At 39.3% G+C, this 19,193-nt stretch overlaps 3 protein-coding genes across 3 annotated transcripts; 1 reads left to right on the forward strand and 2 right to left on the reverse strand.

Annotated features, from left to right (window-relative positions):
- Nucleotides 1-669: 669 nt before the first annotated feature.
- LOC110051731 (Golgi-associated plant pathogenesis-related protein 1-like) lies at nucleotides 670-3,826 on the forward strand. Its single transcript, XM_089298624.1, has 4 exons — nucleotides 670-1,247; nucleotides 1,675-1,729; nucleotides 2,665-2,908; nucleotides 3,334-3,826. Exons 1-4 carry the CDS (start codon nucleotides 1,245-1,247, stop codon nucleotides 3,599-3,601), a joined length of 570 nt encoding a protein of 189 aa, XP_089154750.1. The 5' UTR covers nucleotides 670-1,244; the 3' UTR covers nucleotides 3,602-3,826.
- Nucleotides 3,827-5,882: 2,056 nt separating this feature from the next.
- Nucleotides 5,883-11,669, reverse strand: LOC110051729 (uncharacterized). Its single transcript, XM_020757792.2, has 5 exons — nucleotides 11,429-11,669; nucleotides 9,566-9,665; nucleotides 8,618-8,845; nucleotides 7,910-8,168; nucleotides 5,883-7,077 (listed from the first exon to the last, which is right to left on the reverse strand). Exons 2-5 carry the CDS (start codon nucleotides 9,621-9,623, stop codon nucleotides 6,306-6,308), a joined length of 1,317 nt encoding a protein of 438 aa, XP_020613451.2. The 5' UTR covers nucleotides 9,624-9,665; nucleotides 11,429-11,669; the 3' UTR covers nucleotides 5,883-6,305.
- A 666-nt stretch (nucleotides 11,670-12,335) lies between these two features.
- On the reverse strand, nucleotides 12,336-18,078 carry LOC110051728 (uncharacterized). Its single transcript, XM_020757791.2, has 5 exons — nucleotides 17,777-18,078; nucleotides 16,583-16,749; nucleotides 14,573-16,090; nucleotides 13,851-14,097; nucleotides 12,336-13,586 (listed from the first exon to the last, which is right to left on the reverse strand). The coding sequence occupies exons 2-5, from the start codon at nucleotides 16,671-16,673 to the stop codon at nucleotides 12,968-12,970; spliced, it is 2,475 nt and encodes an 824-aa protein (XP_020613450.1). The 5' UTR covers nucleotides 16,674-16,749; nucleotides 17,777-18,078; the 3' UTR covers nucleotides 12,336-12,967.
- Between the last annotated feature and the right edge of the window lie 1,115 nt (nucleotides 18,079-19,193).

Consider the following 19,193-nt stretch of genomic DNA (forward strand, 5'->3'; position numbering starts at 1 on the left):
AGTCCGCCAGTTATATTTTAAGAGGATGACGGCGGAATTTTCTTTAGCTAAAATGTACAGACCACTGAGGTTATCTAAGAAACAAAATGATTTTAACATCGCGAAAACCACAGCATGGTATACTCCAAGAAAATGCAGAGGTTTTCAGGGTTTAACAGCCTTCTGTTGGGCATGGTACATTCTAAAATGCAAATTGTAAAATCGTGACGGACTGTTATCTAAAATCGATTAAAATGGCCCGAACACAGTTTTTGATGCGTGTGTTTTTATTCACCGTTTTCTCAAAAACCCTTGCGAACAATGAGAAGAAATGAAATGATCAGGGATCCATCCAAGCTAGAGAAATTTTTTGTTTTGCTAAAGCCTACAAGAATTGAAAAAATCTTTGTGATAAGCTTTAACTATCGTTATTCAAACAGTTTATGAGTTATTCTGGGTTACTAACAAAACGCTAAGATCGACTTTAGAAATTAGTTTGAGTCTGATTGCAAAATTATTATAGCGGGATAACGGCTGTGAGATACTGTTTTAGACATTTAACTTCAGTTAGACAATAGATATTTTACTTAACTAACTGAGGCTTAGTAAAAACATAGGCTGAATAGGAGGATGATTTTAATACACCGAGCGGATGTTTTGCGATGTTCACGATGCGATCTTCGATTAACCTTGTTGCATGTGGTTGTTGTTTTAAACGTTACGTAGCAGTAGTTAGCTTTATTGTTTGTTTTTTTTTTTGCTGTATGAATATTACCTACATTCAATTTAATTCCGCAAAAATGATCTCTAAAATTTTTATATTGCTTGTGTTATTTTATTTTGGCTAGATCGCTTTGGAATGATAATGAAAATTTAGGAAGAAGATGGTTTCGACGCTACTTACTTGGTTAAAGGAAAATATGCAACTGAAACTTATGCACAAGCGCACCTACGTTTCATGCAAACTGCGCAAGTCCTTTCGTAAACGTAACTTTCTAGGGAGTGGTATTTCGACATTTGATTGATGGTTCCAATCTGGTTACTACAAAAGAACGCTTGCAAGATATCAGAGGTTTGAAGTGGCACTTCGTCATTTGTAAAGGAAGGCAGAGGTAGTTCCTGACAACAGGTTATCACAGCCGAAACTGTTGCAACCTGCTCTGTTTCAGATACCAGCAAGTGTGGAGTAACCGAGACCTCTGGTAAATTAAGTATTTCTTTGATCACCACTGTTGAAAAATAACTATAAGGAAACAGATTGAAAGATGGTAAGTAGAAAATGAAATTTCGACAAACAAATTTATGCATTGAGTTTTACCATTATATTAAAAGATCGACTTGTCTAAAAGAGCGCGCCACTTTTTCGTCAAATTAGTAAGTAAAACCAGAGCTAGATTTCACGTGCCTTGCTTCTTTGCTCGCAATCGTTTCCTTGCGCATCGCGTTAGCTCCATGATTACTTTGCTAGATTGCCTGTGTAATTTGTGATTGACCAGAATGATTAAGACAGTTGAAGACCAATTTATATGTGTTTATTTAAATGCGAATACGTTGATAGTCTTAATGGTAAAAAGTTCCCGTGTCCAAAGCTCGTGTAACTAAACGTTGATTTTTCGCTCGTTAGGATTTCTATAAAGTTCATTGAACCTGTTTGCGTGATTGCGTGTACGTGGACTGTATCTTTGTTCTTTACAGATCATGCTCCGTGTCGTCGTACTTTTATTTGTCCTATGCGTTTTTGCAAAAAGAGGTAAGTACGCCTTTCGGGAGTTACATGTAGTTCAAGTTCAGAATGACCTAAGACCTTAGATAGACTTTTTTACTCCCGTGGTCTTAATGTTTCTTAAATCTTAACGAAAAATGTCGAAAATTACAGCTTTCACGCAGACGGTTTTCATTTAGCAAAATACAGTGAAACACGGACTTCAAAGCCTTCAACATCAGTAAGTTTAAATAAATTCTGAATAAATTTCGGAAGCGGCGTTTCTGTTACCAACCTTTATTCCATTCGCAAAACTTTGGAAAGGTATCGTTAAATCACTTGTATTACTTGAATTGGAAACTCTCCGTAGTCTATCACTTTCATGATGACCGATTCTACCAGCGAACTCCTGCATTTCCCCGTAAGAATACTTTTGAATTAATTAATACACTTTCTGCCTTTCACCGATACCCTTTTTCTTTCCTTTCTTTGAACATTCTTAGTGCGAAATGTTTACGTCGCTTTACTCTGCGGATTTTGTGCCGGGCGAAAAGCTTATAAATCACTCGCTTAACGGCTCGTGAGTTACAAGATCTCAGTCTTGTGTGCATGTTCTCCCAACATCCCGTGTGGTCTGTTGCGCCAGTTAACCCATAGAAAGAGTGTTCTATTGCTTTAATAGGATACTTAGAGGCTCAGCTGCATTAATTCTATCGCTCTCGAGAAAGCCTTTTGTTTAGTAATCCAAAAAAAGTCAACGCGCGCAGTAATTGCAATGAGGGAATCAATCCAATTCGTAAACTGATTCGTTTGTCAAATTAATTTGTGCTGGACGACAAAGCACCTCTTACCACATTTAGCTCCAAATATTCTCTCTAGAATATATACTTTTCTCGTTTATACAACTGTCTTTGGTGTTCGATTAATCCGAAGTTTTGCGTTTCTGAAAACATTATTATTTTTTTCATTATTTCTCTTTTCAGAATTAACCAGTGAAGAACAGGAATTCAAAGGTCTGGAGGCACATAACATTTTCCGACAGATTCACCAAGTTCCCCAGATGACACTGAACGGAGAAATGTGTAAGGAGGCTGAGGATTATGCCAAAATTCTCGCACGGAAGGGAAGCCTCGAACACTCAAAAGAGACCAATGATGGCGAAAACCTTGCCTTTTCTTGTTCCTCTGATGACAAGACCCAAACCGCGGGAGAGGCCGTGAAAAACTGGTAAGATTTATTGTCATTATTCTTATTAGTGTAATAGCTGAAATCATTAAAAACAACGTTCTTTATACTGTCCTTTTTTTTAATAACTACACTACTTGTTTTCGTTATCTATATGAGCGATAGTGAACTGAGTTGCTGCAACTGTTCTCGATGGTTATTGCCTCGTGGTCTGATGCCCATAATAAGTGTAATTAGGGCATCAACGGGAGTAATGCAACCTAAGCAGAGGCAGCATCGGCAGCAGAGGACAAGGTAGCTTGGAAGCAGAGATCCTATAGACCTACCTCCACTAGGAGAATGGGCAAATAATGATGAAGAATCTCTGTGACAGAGCTAAGCATAATGCTTATGATATACTCTCACGCTTATATATACTTATCCCTGTTTAAAAGTGGGTCACTGAACTGCAGCTTTGACTTCGTAAGGTACAATGAGGTCTGCAAACCAGGATACAATTTCAAGAACGGCGGTTTTAGTGCTGGAACAGGACATTTTACGCAAGTGGTATGGAAAGGTAGCACGGATCTTGGAATTGGAGTAGCTACGGGCAATAAACACGGCATGAAGTGTACGTACATAGTCGCCAGATACAGACCGGCGGGAAACTTCATGGGGAGGTATCAAGAAAATGTGTTAAAGGGTAGCTTTGACGCTGAACGGGTTTGCGCCTCAGTTAACAAACTCGTGCCCTGATCTTCTACTCTTTAACGTCAACAGTGGTGTTCCAGTTGAGAAATCTGAGCCTGCTGATTGTTCTAAGTTAACTTATTTCGAAGAAAACTTCCTATACGCGCCAGCGTAACAAATGGCTTATTTCGTGGAAAATATACGTATTAGACATGGACTTCATTCATAGCTGTAACTTGTCTGAATTAAAATAATATTATAATAAAGCGCGCGCGCGCTTGTCCCACCGTACGTAATTCCATGGTAAAAATCTCTATGTACGCACGGCCGTGCGCAAATAACATGACGTGCGGCAGTTTCATTTTAGCTGCAAAATTTCCGTCGAGTTTAGCTTCAAGTTCACCTGTTATTTTGGTTTAACAACTAAACCATAAAAGTACAAACTCTTAGAGCTAAAGCTTTGTGGAAAATAGCTGAGATTACATGTATCACTGGTATCATTATTATAGAAAAAGCCATTCGTTATCCGAGTTTAAGGTCATTCCCCATTATTGCATTGCGCATCCCTACTGCGTATTATTTCACGCGTGATTAGCGCGCGCTCATTAAAAAATGGCGGCTTTTTCTTTACAGCTGGACCTCGCCATAGAGGTAAATCGTCATTTTCTCGCAAACGAGTATGGTGACCTCTCATTTTTTTCTGTTGTTTTGAATTGAGTAATACATTTCTATGTGTAAAATAAATAAGAACCAATTCTCAGTGTAGAACAAGAAGCAATCGTCGGAAACGTGAATTTAGCAAGCAATCGTGACTGCAATCAGGGTGTTATTATAAGGATTTATATGGATATAAACAAGGTGCTTTTGCTCCTAAACGAACATGGGGACCCCTCGTTTTTATTTCAAAATTTAAGTTCCTATAATATACACAATCGATAGGCAAAGTTTCACAAAAATCTCAGTGCAGGTTCCATTTCAGCGGAATGACCTTAAAGAAGAGATCCAGCGCGCTAGTTTCCACGGTCGACTAGCATTTTTTTTTCTTAATCTCGCTTCTTGACGATTTCATCTCGTGGAAAATTCGTAAAAGTTATGTTTTCGTTGCTAAGCGCTGGCCTTTTTGCCTTGATACTGACGATGGACCGTCACTTCACCTTTTCTCCGTCCTAATGGTCATGGGAACCCTCGCATTCAGATGACGTCTTCTTTACTCGTCTTTAAACTTACACAAAAAACCAATAATTTAAAAATATTTGCGGTGTTTAGCTTGAATGATAAACCGTTTATAATTCACAGTATCTGCAATGTGATCATCTTGAGAAGTAAGTTGACGACTGCCGTTTTGACAAAGGTGACTATCAGTGAGGTCGTGGAAACTCCTAGAAAAATATATTGGTGGGGGTGTGCAGCCCGCTTCCCAAAACCCTCGCCCTATTTATGACCAAAATCTGCGATTTTCCTTACCCTATTTATGACTAGACCAAAAATTAGATACCCTATTTATGACTGTTGCGACTGACAGAGTTGCCTTAAACATAATTTTTAAGGGCTTTTGTTTACGGTCTTATCGATAATGATGAAAAAGTAGCTTCTTCTAAAAAACATACCCAATTCAAGACTAGAGCACAAAAACCATACCCTATTAAAGAACAAAATGGCCAAATCGATACCCTATTCATGACCAAAACGGCTGAAAAATCCTGCCCTTTGGGACCACACATACCTACATAGCCCATATAAGGGAGTACCCCCCCCCCCTCCGGGAGGAAACGTCCGTCAACAAGAGTCTTTATCGGACCACAAGAACGATCACTGCAAATACATTTCGGCCGCTGTCAGGTTATAAGTATTTATCATGGAATTTAAATGAAATTTATTCCAATTTTTATCCACTTTCGCTCAGTTGACTCGGCCATGGGAACTCCAGTAATATGGACCGAGCTGAATCATTTATGCCATTTACAAGTATTTGTAGTTGACTAGCCATGCTTATAACATATCCCACAAAAACGTGATTTTCGCAGTATTCAGTCATGTAATGGGAGAATAACACACAGCACGTGTTAAGTCCTAAGCTCAGCTTGACCAGCTTCTCACTGGTACGTTTACATATACAGTGAAGGAACTGAACGCCCATACAATACACCTGAGGTTTCACCCGGGATAATGACGATTGTTCTCCCCCCAGTCAACTTTTAGTCGGTAAATATAGGTTATTTAATGTTAAAAACCTTTCACCCCTTTCATACATGTTTATTCACGAGTTTTTAATATCGCGAACGTACCAGTCTTCGACCGAGTGGGCGATATGTTATTGAAAACCAGGGAATAAAATGATATCAGGCTCTTAACAGTTCATGCCCAATTTGTTTATTACATATTCAAAACCGCAATTCGTCAGACAGAACAACTGAAGCATAATTTAATTGTTGTAATTTTAACAAAATTCCTCTTGTGTAATCAACCTCTAAGACATTTTACGTTACTTCTGCAAACCATCATAAGTGGAGAACAGAGAAAAAAACTGCGAAACGAAATGTTGTCATCTGATCGTTTAATGGTATATCCGTAATTTTTCGGCTTCTTCGAAGTTTGGGGCAAGTTGAGATGATGGTTCAAAACAGGCTGAATCTTATTTTCTCGCAGAAAGAATAAAACTCTGTAAACCTGCATTAAGTTCTTGCGCCACCAATTCTGAAAATTTTTAAGATAACATATTTCAAATTGTATGTTTTATTACATGACTTTTCGTTGCTAACTCGTCTTCGGATTAGTCGTCGTCGATTTCTGCATCCTCACTGTTCATCAGCGGAATAAGAGTTTGCGTAAACCCTCCGTTCTCTCCATTTTCATCATATTCATCGGTATTTGCAGCCTGTTCATAGTTTGCTTTTTCAGCCGGGTCGTCTCCCTCAACAAACTCTTCTAAAACTTCGGCTTGCTTCGGGTAATAATCTGACGATGGTGTGGGCATTCGGGACTCTTGATTAGCACCCCAGGAGTTTCCAGCATAATAGCTTAGTTTATCGTTTCGATAACCTTGTCCGTGAGGATATCTATGTGTTGTCTTCACATTGGCTTTTCCATATTTGGCATCTTTGGACCTAGTGTTGTTCGCCGGGTTTCTCATTTCCTTCCCACTGAGCCTCCCGATGGGTTGCTTTGTTAACGTTTGTCCTAACCGTGGTCGAAACTTCGAAGGCCCATTTGGGGAAAAACTGGGCTGTTTTGACAATTTCTTAGTAGGATTTCTCCTTACTTTTAAGGTAGGTTTGTTTTGATCTGAGTCTGATAATGAAGACGCGGGTTTATGTCCACAATAAGATGGATTAAACTTTCCCTCAAACACGTTATTCAAAGTGTCGAAAGAAATCGCTGGCCTGTAACGCGCCACAATATAAGTGTAACGACGGCCGTTTTTCTTTCCTTCCGCCTTGCCAATTCCGAGCTCTGTGCTACCCTTCCAGATGACTTGCATGAAATGAGCTGTCTGCGGCTCATAGCCTCCTATCCCCCAGCTATAAGCGCAAACCTCGTTATACCTATAAAAGTGTTAAAAGCCGAAAAGTTAACAATCGTTTGCTTTAGAGGGGTTGTCAGACGAGTTTATGTTTCATGCAAGTAACCATCTTTCGACATCCAACGTTAAAAGGTTGAGGTCTAAAATGTATGTTCAGATCGAATTTACATCATACTAGGGTGGGGAATTGTTTTAGCTTATTTGTTATTTCCTCTGTCAGTAACCAGACAAATTGCCATGTTTACATTGCCTATCGAAATATGGACGCTATGAACGTAACACTGAAAAAAAGCTACAACTGCCTTTTCAAGTATACACTCTTAGTTACAAATTTAAAAAAAAATTTAAAAATCCCCCGAAGTCAACATGAAACACAAAAGAAACTTACATAAATCATGGTTTAATTCAAACCATTAACCCTTAACCTGGATTAAAAGCCTCTAACAGAACATCTTTGTTAAAATCTACGCGTATTCGATGCAAAACCCCTGTGACACATGAGCCACGCATATACCAAGGCATACACGACTGGTGGGCGGCCTATAGAATTTTGACGGTTCATTTGACTTCTTACGTGGGGGATGTGGTTCAGTATTGCTCTCGTGTGTTCCTTGATTACACTGATATTTTTCACATCTGGCATGATCCAGGGGCTTCTTTACACCTCCACCTAAATTCAAACTGACAACAGTGGAACAAGGGTTGATGCTTCACGTGACGTGTAACAGTGTTTCTCAGTAGCCCAAGTGACTTTCTTTTACTTAATCTAGGTATACCTAGTTCCCACAAGTTACGAGTGTCCGAAACTGTCGTTCTCTCTTTATGATATACATTGTGCAAGTTGAATGTCTCACCAGTTTTTAACTGCACCATATGCCGTCAGCCCTCCCAAACGGCCTCCTCCCGCGGCCAGGTTTTCACCTTCATGTTCTCTCTGAAGGACAAGCTGGTCTTCATGAACCATGGGTTGGTTCCTGGTACCCCTCTCAAAGAGCTTCTTTGCAAACTCCTCAGCTTCCTTGGACATATTCATGTTGAGCTTTAGAGGCGGCGAGTTGTGTATGGCACGAAATTTGTTATGGGAATCCAGGGCTGACTTGAGAAATTCTTCAGCTGAACATAATTGAGACAGCAAAATATTCAATTACTAAAATATGCTTCAGCAATTTAATTTATCAAATACAACTGATACCTTGTTGTTTGAATCAACTGTCACGATCAGTTTTGGTAGACTTAGATGGTGGAAATCGTGATAGGAATGGTCATCAGAGATCAAACAAATAATATGCTTTTACTGCCGCTTTTAGGTCGGCCACTGAACCTTTGTAAATTTATGTCAAATAATGGTGTCAGAGATTGGTTCGTGGAATATTATGAGTATACATGAGCTCAGGCTTACTAAAACTAAGTAGTTTGTTTTAAATATTTTTTCCCCTTTATTATCACTTCGAAGCTCTGTATTCTCCCCCTTTCCTCCCTTCTGCCTTGAGCTCGTATCCGACTCATGGTGTATTTCGTCTCAAATTCCTACACGACCCGCGCAGTTATATAAATGCATTTACCGGTTTCGTCTCCAAAGGAAGGTACATCTTGTTGGTACTTTGCAATAGCTGGTCCTGTGACTTGTTCAGTAGATTTTTCTGAAGCTGGTGTAGTTGGCGTTGGTACACTCAATGCTGATGGTTGGGAGTCATTCATCCTTGTCAGTTCAAGGTGTATGTCTAAAGATGTGTGGTCACCTCTTATAGTTCCAACTCCTTGGATGCGCATATTACCAAAACCAAGTGATACTATGGACGGTCATAAGATAAATAACAGTGTTAAAGCGTAATTGTTCTACTTCAGTGGATTTGAGGAGTTAAGTGGCCATAAATGCTGGGCAGGCACTTAACCCTGTAGGTTTCATTCCTTTAATCTGGACGGAATCCTAGTCCATCGCAGGTAACCCAGAGACAATTCGTCGAGTTGCTGCGCTTATTTATCCAGCTCGGCGATGAAATAAAGCGTTAATACACCGTCGTGTTAAACAGCACGACGCAATGACCCAGGCCAAGGCTCAAACAAGGACCGCTTGATCTGGGGTCAGAACGCTAACTGTTAAGTCACCGCGTAAACCCTGATTACATGAAAGTAATAAAATCACGTGCACTCCACGAGACATCTTGTTGTCTCGTGAATCTCTTGTGAATCTTAAAATTAAATTCCTGTTATTCAGTTGAATGAATTTGTTGATTGAAATATTTGACAGTTACTATCGGATCATATCGTGCTGGAAAAATTTCGTCGTGCCAAGTTGTGAAATCCAGGAATACAACAGTTTTTTCATCACACTCAATTCAAAAAACAACTTTCACTTGTCAAAGCACCTCTTGAAAGTAACTCCATCAAAGAAAACATGACAGAAGTAACAAGCTGATTCCGGCCTTGGCGATTCTAAACATTGGAACTATCAAAAGGTAAGTGCTCCTAAAACAGAATAGCGTTGTTGAGGTACTTGGAATTATACTTGCCTGCCACAGCTGATTTGCTAATAAACACAACCAAGAACAGCGTACGTAGCATTGCCATGGCGACGTCTTCCTTGAAATCAATTCCAGTCAATTAGCGTTGCTAAAATGATAAAATTGATTACCCATCAATTCAAAAATTGTAAATAAAAGATTCACTTTCATCTGCACGCCGCTATATAAGGCACTCCGTAATAATTATTTTCAAAAGCAGACTTTTTAGCTTCATATCTTGAGATGAAACTATATGAATCACACCAGAGTAAATTACAAAACAAGGTGAAAAAAATTCCTTATTGCATTAATTTCTTTTTGCATGTCACTTTTGACATGTTCAACTTTACTGGTTCTTGGTCCCCTCATCGCGACGTTAACGGCATTTCAGGGGGTTTTAAATTTTGTCACATAATGTATTGTAGCTTAGCATATAACATGTGAAATATAGAGCGGGTGTCCCGATTTCTTTTTAACATCCGCTGTTTGTTAACAGGCCGAAATTTTTCCATGGGTGCAAAATAAAGCGGCCAGGGACAACGTTGCTCTAACGCTCAAGGCCACGGTCTTTCGCGAAGCGCATATTAATAGACTGTGACACCATACTTGTAAGCTACGGCTTGTGTACTATGATAGATCCCGTTACCTCCACCAGCCATCCCAGCGTAACTATTTGCACCGAACGAATTCTACCAGATCAGAAATACTTCCCTCGGGGAGAGAAATTGGTTGGTGTTAGCCGATCGTTTATATTTCCCGCGGGACGCTCGAAAATCAGTCCCTCTCGTAACTAAAGGTGTTTGCCGCCATTATTCTAAATTGGCCATATGATGTCATTTTGGTATCGTATATATTTTACTGAATGCAAATAAATTCTAACTACGCGCTGCAGTTTTTGTAAGCCTTACTAAGCCATTATCCATCTTACACTTCCGTCCACTTTCGCGCCATTGTTTTAAACCAGTCGCAATGTCTAACATGGCCTTAAGAGTTTAACTCACAGGAAAACATGCTAAACACTACAACCTGTTACGACACCAGTTTTGTAAATGCGACAACAAGCAAAATCGATCCCTAGCTGATGCTTAGCGTTAACTAGGACGTGAAGGGAAATAGATTCTTCAAATTTTAATCAAGAGAAAATTGTTTTGAATTTACTTTCCCTAAGTACTTTCTAAACAACCTCTCTTACTACTAGTGCCTCTAAACCTAAAAACACCCGAAATTAAATAACTTTCTTATTTCTTTCTAAGTGTTTATTTGTTGATGGTACTTATAACTCATTGACTTAAAGGTCGACATTAATGTATTAAAATGAGAATTTAAACGCCCCCGGCGTTGAAATCTCTCTAAACCTGAAATGCATTTTTCAAGAAATAACTAGCTGGGAGTAAAAGTTGGTATTTCGGAAAATAATGATAATGAAAAAAGACAAAACAAAAGTGGAAAATAAAAGAAATTTTGGCTGTAACCTCCATCTGCTTATCGGAAATGACATCGACAGCTTAACCCGAATGGTTAAACTTTAGAATCAAACATTTGAGTAACCTTGTTGAGTCTGAGACCATGGCAATATTTTGGAATTAAGTCCATTTGTTTACAAAACTTTTTCCTTTCCATCCATGGTCATGTGCATGCACCTTAATCATGTTGTTTGGTCAGACTGTTTGTATAACGCTCTTGACCTGGCTAGTCGAGTTTGATTGCATGGCTTATAATCCAAGTGCTGTATAAGCACTTGTTGAATTTTACACTCCACTAAATCACCTCAACTAATATTTCACTTCAAAATAACCCACAGTATTGTCATCCCAAACTGCATTCAAAACAGGAATCTAATATATATATATATATAACGACTTTTTGTCCTACCTTCCTTGTTAATTCGCTAAATCCTTGACTCCTTTAAAGAAGGTTGCCTATACATTTCCCAGAATTCGTCTGAGTGCCAGTGATATGAATTATTCCTGCTTCATTTCACTGCTACCGATTGGACTACCCTCTAGCAGCTCTTGGTCTTGAGGTCACAAGTAAAAGTAATCGTCTAAACGCGAGTACAGTTAGAGATTTACACTACGAGTGATATTCTAAAATTATCTCAGAATTACACGAGTGTTTAGGGAAGTGCTATTTGAAAGAGTTTTCAAATATCACAGGTAGCATAAATGTTTAATTGATCTCGCTTTTATTCAAATGCTCATTTATTATTTGACTGAGAAAATAACGAATGCGCGCGCGTTAATTTGCACTGCAGTGCAAATTAAAAATGTCATAATGTAGTAACTTTCTCCGTCATATAATACATGTAAACTGGCATTTATGTTTGGCTTTGCTAAGAAAAATGGCTTTGATTGGCTTGCACTTGCTTGCATCCTAAGCCTATCTAGAGCTTGGGGTCCATTATTGCTCTGATTTCTTTTGGAAAAATAATATTTGTCCTTATAAGCCTCCTATGCAAACGCTATTCGGGATGTGGAGGAGGAGATATTGAATGCGTGAGGAAGTGCATCTTCATCAGATAAGGCTACGTTTTCAGCGTTACGAATTTACAACCGTCAACTCTTTTCCAAGTTAACACTGGCATTACCATCGTTCAAATTGTCAAGGAGCAGGGTATGGGAAATTTGGTCGCTTTTCAAGGCTGTTGAAGCCTCTTCTACACCCCGGTTTTTGCTGTTTAAATACAAGTGTACGCTTTTTCTTGGCTCCATCTGCTTCTTGTACAACGTTGGGGTAAACGATGGTGAAAGAAACCTTTCCAGCTGATTCAGGATACATATTCACCATATGTTAGATGTAACTGTAGAATGAGATTCAGCGCGGTTACATAGTACAAGGTTTAAGAGTTTCTGCTTTTAGTTGGTGGGTAATATGCACTGTTTCAAAATCTCCAAGGGTCGTTGATAAAAATCGCCGCAGTCTTTCATTTTCAGAGCGAAAAATTTAAAGGTAAGAAAGGTTAGCCTGTAAAGGTCTCTTAGTGACAGGCTTATGGTCTTACATTTTACTTGTTCTACGTGTTATATAGAAATAATGGCATCATATTGAAGTCTCCGATTGGCTTTTCAGATTTGGTTTTGAGTCCTGGTCATCCCACAACTCAGATTCGTCTTCAGAGTGATTTTTCGAGGCGAACTTCACACTTTTAATCTCTCTTGTGATGGATAAGCTGAGATAAGAAGAAGCCCTAGTTTATTCAGGCTAACTATTTGACAAACGCATCAGTGCCGTTTTAATCTCATGTCATGATCAAGAAGTTAAAAAGGAGAAAAAAAGATTGAATTGGCCACGAGAAAATCAGTAATTCCACAATTGCCTGATTTGATCTTGTATTACGTATATTTTGTGTATGTTCTTTTTGCACATCTTAATGACTGACTCAAGTGCAAAACTATATCCTTCCACTGATTTTCAGCTGGTTTTCTTGCCTGACCGAGCTTCGCCTTTTTCTTTGGATGGCTCATAACCTCTCTTCCAGGCATTGTCATCTACTACCATTGGAACTTCTTGATCATTTTTTCCTTCATCAGACTTGCTCTCTGCCAGATTAACGCGAGGCAAGAAGCTGTTAGCTGCTTCCGAGACAGTTTGCTCATTTACAAGGTCATGTACATCTTGTGCATCGATATTTTTCTCCCAAGAACTCAGAGGGAAGTAATTTACTCCATTTGTAGAACTGCTTGTTGTTTGTTGATCATCGGTTGGAGCCGAAGATTCGTCGTTTTGTCTGTTAGTACTTTCCAGGAAGAAGCTGCTGGGAAATCCTGTTGACATTAAACCTTCATCTCTCTCGGCATTGCAATAAGAAGGTACAAATAATCCTCTGTCGATGTTGCTTTCCAGGCCATATGAGTTTATTACTCCTGGGGTGTAACGTGCCACTATAAAGGTACAGGGCAGACCTTGACGCATTCCGAAAGCTCTCCCGATGCCCATATGACTGGTTCCTTTCCATATCAACTGCATGAAGTTCTTTGTGTTTGGTTGAATGGTCCGCTTGCTCCAGTCCATGTAACAAACTTGCGTATACCTGCAATTAGTTTGTGTAAAAGATTTTACATTTTGCTTGTGATTTGCCGATAAAATCTGGCCATGCTATTAGTTAGGCAAAACAAGCAAGCTAGATATATACGACAGCAGTGGGTCCCTGGCCACACAATGTGCTTATTGCAATAAAACAAAGTGAAATGACATGGCAGGAGATGACATGATATGATACCGAAAAAAAAAGACATTCTTGGTGGTGTTGCTGTAAGAGCTCATAAGCATAATGACCCAAAATAATTCTACTCACCATCTGTGTACGGCTCCAGTGGCGGTTAGCCCTCCCCATTCACTGCATCCTCTAGCTACATTATCGCCTTCTCCCTCCCTCCTAAGGTTTTCCCAGACTTCGTGACGTGCTACGCCCATCTTAGCTAGGTTTTTGGCAAACTTTTCCGCTTCTCTGGAGAGCCGTTCGCTAAGTTCCAGGGGAGGAGCCCTGTGAATAGCACGATATTTGTTGTGTGCCACAAGAGCTTCCCGTTGAAAATAGTCATCTGTTATCAAAGTAAAGGAATATTTAAATGAGCAGACAATTTATCCACTCTGAGTAGCCTGGTAATCATTAAGTAAATTCTGCCTTCGAGCCTAGTGGTTCATAGGCCGGTGGAAATCTCCGGATTCAACCTCTTCCTTCCTCGGTGGGAAGATAATCACTGCAGGGTCGCATCCCAAAATTTTAAATCCGCCGGCACCCATTTATACACCTAGATGGAAAGAGTCACTGTGAGAATAAAGTATCTTGCCTAAGAAAACAACACTGTGACCACGTCAAGGGCTAAAAATCTGGACCACTACGCACTAAACATTAGGCCACCACCCTGCGATTTAGCTTTACTAATACAAGCTAAGATAATTTAACTTTCATCGGCAAGGTCTTTAATCACCAAGTTAATGCAAACATTACTAACTTATCATTTAGTTAAAACTATATACTTAAGTTTAGTTAAAGAATATGTGAAACACCGTTACCGGTCTCGGCGCCATACAAGGGTGATCCAAACTCGTCAACTGGCACATATCGCCGATTTGATAATGGAGTGATTGGATTGCCTGCTGAAAACGGTTCGTCGTCTTTACTTTCTTGATTTTGCTCGAGGTTGCTAGTATTGTCGCTGATTCTTTGGGTGTTATCCATTTCTTTTTCCTCAGGGCCATCGCTTTCTTCTTGCAAGGCTGTGGAATTTTCTTGGTCTTCAGCTAATTGATCTGTATTTACAGCCTTGTTTTCCTGATTGTCATAAGGTTCGTTCATTATGACGTTATCTTGGTAGTTAGTCAAATTTATTGAATCTCCAAAACCTTGACCTCCTATAGACTCATGGTCATTCTCGTAAACTAGTTCTGTCTGATTCTGCTCTGATATTCTAGACTGGTGCCCGAACGTCTCCTGTTTCAGCGATTCGTCGTCGAAAGTAGAAGGATAAACGCTTTCATTATTGTGAAGACCATGGCCTGTTATCCTTTCCATCTCATATCCATCTTCTTCTTCTTCCTTATTTCCAGCCTGGCTTGCATTGCTAGGCTGTGTTGGCAATTGATTTGGTTGCTGGTTACTTTCATTATTATGAACACCCCCAGAAAGATTATCATGTGTTTTAGAGAGGTTGTTTTTTGGACCTTGTGTTAACTGCGCTTCCGAAACGTTTGAAATAGTAGTGTTGTTATGGAAGTCTACATGATCTGCTGACTGGTTTGTCAAATGAGCACCTTTTACTCGCACCCCTTGGGCTTGGAGTTGAATAGGAGGGGCAGGGTTATAAAAAAGCACTCCACTACTATTGTGATGCATATTCACTTGAGAGGTGTTTTGACCTGTAATATCAGAACTTACATTCCCTTTCTGTACAGTGGGCGTTACGGCATAGGATCCCTTCTTATTTTCTTTTGTGAATATCAAAGGCTCTCCCATCACAATAATCTCTTCATCCAAGAGCGTGTTAGCTATTAAAGCCGATTGAGTTTGAAATTGTTCCACAGGAGACATCACCTTGTTCATGTATTTGCTGTTCGGTCGAGGTTTTGCTTTCCATTCAAGCCTTGGTCCTGCGCTTGAGTTAACTGTAGATGTTCCAAATCTCGAAACGCGTACGCCAATGTTGATCGTTTTGCTCCGATTAAGAGGAACTCCAACCAAATTCAAGGTTTTGACATTATAGTTGTTCTGTGTTGTGTTCACTCCCATTTCTTTTCCACGAAGTTGTCCATTTAGGATATTGGTGAAAGCATTTGCTTTTCTGATTTTCTTTACCTTTTTCAACTCCTGAAAAGTTGCCAATGGTGGATGCAGTTGTTTTTTTGAAGCGTTGGAGTCAAATGGCAGTGTTTTACGTTGCACGGGAAGAGTGAATGCAAAACTCAATGAGTTCGAATCTGAGGAAGACTTTTGAAAGACACGCGGCACTGTCATTCTTTCTTTTCCCGACTGATTCTTGATAAAATTCTCATCACCATTTCGTGAAAACAATCCAGTGAGCTTGGCTGAAGAGGCTGATAAGACATTGAGATATAAGTTATTGTATGGCAAACATCTCGTTGCAGAGTTAATATACCGCGTATTCACTGTTCATTCCCCCTCCATTTTCTGCGATTGCGTTGTGGCCGAATGTAATCTAAGAGAATATATTCATAAATGCAACTTAGCAGGGCTAATAAGTCTCTTGACTGTTCTTATCATTCAACCCCTTTCTGAGGCTAGCTTGAGCGCAGTTAATTTGAGCTGATTAGCTATAACTGCTTTAACAGTCATCAAACGTATAAAGAACGCAGATTTTCCTCAGATTTTGCTTCCAGAAACGATTTCCTGGGCAGACATGTTAACTATGTTCAGGCAGCAAATTTGTAGCCAGAGTATGGTAGGACCGGTTAGCCGAAGGAGTTGCGTTTATGTTCCTCAAAAGCAGGCTATATATATATTGATTCCACATCATCGCTGGTCTGGTTGTGCTCGTGTATGTTACTTTAAGTCTTATTTGTTCTTACCTGGTTTTACTCCATCTGCTAAGTGGAGCACAATCACCATGCATGATAAAATATACATTTTCACATCGACGTTTGTCAACAGAGAGTACATCTATTGAACTAATTCTTCAAGCATAGCTCGGTTTTCTTCTGTTAGAATGCAGCAACCAAAAACAACTTAAAGAAAGCTGAAAGAAAATTGAGATGGTCAACCCGGATACTTTCTATGACTTAAACCTAATGGTGACCGGCCAGGTTTAGACGATCTGCATGAGGGTGATGGAATCTTAGTTATTAGTTGAATTTTCGGTGCTTTCTTAGCTACCAGTTAAAATTTCAGCGGTTATCAGTAATTGTTGCCGATTTCAGATCTCGGCTATAGGTTAAAAAACGCCGCGTCATTTCTCAACTGACAGTTAACTAAAATTTGATCAATTCTGGCCTGTCATTTAAACCTCACTCAGAGTCCCATTTCAGTCTAATGCGATCTGTCGATTTCGCGGAAATTTTCTAAAAATTGCATGTTTTCATCAGTACTGCAGGAAATATGTCATTTTTGTGGCATTTTAAATAACCACATCTGAACGGCGAAAACCCAACTCACTTTACTGATGTGTATTTTGGCTTTAAATCAACGACTAAAACATTGGGCCATACATAAGTTCTGTCCTTTCGCCAATTTGAGGGTAAAGTCAATCCAGTGTCACACTTTAAGCACTTATAAAACAAGTTAAGACATTTTTCCTTTTAAAATGATTCATGTATGTGTTGAAAATGAATGAAGGGTATCCATTTATGAATGAGATCTAATGAGACCTTTATATTGCTAGTTTTCAACCGGATTTAGTTTAGAAAGTTGGAATACACCGCATCAGCAATCAGGTTAATCCCAAATGTTCTTAATTAAGGACTTTTCTGATACTCCTAACACAATTTAGGTTTACACTTAAGGCCGGATTCACGTTTATGAATTTGAGATGGTTACAGCATAAATCACCAGCATCATACAAAATGGGCAACGAAAATTTAATGTTGCTGAGATTCGCTGAGCAGTTATTATCATTTGAAATCAGTGCTTGCCAAAAGAAAGGAATATTTACAATATTTAGTTTTGAAGGTCTTCTAAACAGGCTTAGAGAGAGGAGTTAAACTATTGTAAACATATTCAAGTAAACTGTAAATCTTGAAAGACCTTATTGCGATAATGGAACCTACCTTTACGATGACAATCTAATTTTTTATGAGAAATCCATGTTTAAGCAGCGAAAAAAGAGGAAACTATGTACCGATATGAAGACAATTTCAGACAATCTGCAAAGTATGAGGTCATGATCGAACTTTCGATATACAATCTTCAACTCCTTCTTGTCACGCCTTCTCTGATGTTGTACCTTCCACAACAGCAGGTACAAGCATTGACATTTCAGTCATATGTTTCCTGATTTCTGGTCACAGATTTAAACTCAAACTGGCCACCATGAAGAGCGTGCTTGTCTCTTACTTCTACGACAAGACTCTGCGACGATCGAAACTCCCCCTCCCCCACTAGGTTTGGTTTATTAGTACATATTAGTTGAGCTACAGGAGTAAAACAAAGAATCACAAAGTTTTATTTGCAATTTAACAAATCCACATCATCATTGTCAGTTTGGAATTGCCCATCTCCATATAAATGTATCGGCGCCTTTGACTCCTTTCGACAAGCTGTGGAAGTCTTTTTAGAAAGTGGCAATATAATACGGCTCTAATGTCATTCCTGCAGAAGCTAAACGTAACAAACACACTTTTTTCCATCTAACTCTGAAAAGGCACAAAAGCCTCGTCCTCGACCTGTTCCCGGTTCAACTATTTGAAATCACTATAATATTCAGCGCTCTTGGTAGCCTTTTGTCTCATCATATTTGTTCATTGCCATCACTCGTTTTTTAACCATTTATTTTTTAAACTTCAGGAGTATGTATGATAAAGCCTCTTCATTTACACTGCCAGCATAGTTTTAGGAAATATATTACTGATTTTAGCAGGCCACGAAGGAACTCTAATACCCTTGTGATGAAAATGCAGTCGCAAGTCTTCATGAGTCCCTGGACTGCATCGAATTAAATTAACAACTAGCTACTAAAAGAACGAACAAGAACGAGCTTTGACTATTATGAAGGAGAGTTTGAACTCCGGGGAAGGGGGGATACCCGTATAAAAAGGACGGGAGAGGAATTTTTGTTTTTTGGGCGTGGCTTGAAATGTTTTTCACCCTTAAGAGGTACCAATTCTAAAAACACCGCATTATTTGCTGTTATATTGTTTTCGGCTCAATACCCTAAGAGGTACGAAAACTGTCCTTTTAACCCCTAAAAGGTACGACGAGCACCGCTGTCCTTTTAATATGGGCCGGAGTCGCCCTCCCCCCCCCCCCCCCTCCCGTGGTTTAAACTACCACTCTTGCCTTTCAACTCATTCCAAGATTCTCATTAACTGTTCACTGTCATGCCCTTTATTTCGTTGAAATTGAAGCTGTTCAGTTGTTAAGTTATTTGACCAGCAAATCAAAAGTACACGAAAGATTTAGACAAAGACAGCCTAGAGATAAAGTGATCTCTGCACTTTCGTTATGTTCACGTATTGTATATGTCAT

Source organism: Orbicella faveolata, unplaced genomic scaffold (genome assembly GCF_042242905.1).
Source record: "Orbicella faveolata isolate gen_17 unplaced genomic scaffold, um_ofav_v1 contig_3, whole genome shotgun sequence".
Taxonomy (NCBI): Eukaryota; Metazoa; Cnidaria; class Anthozoa; order Scleractinia; family Merulinidae; genus Orbicella; species Orbicella faveolata.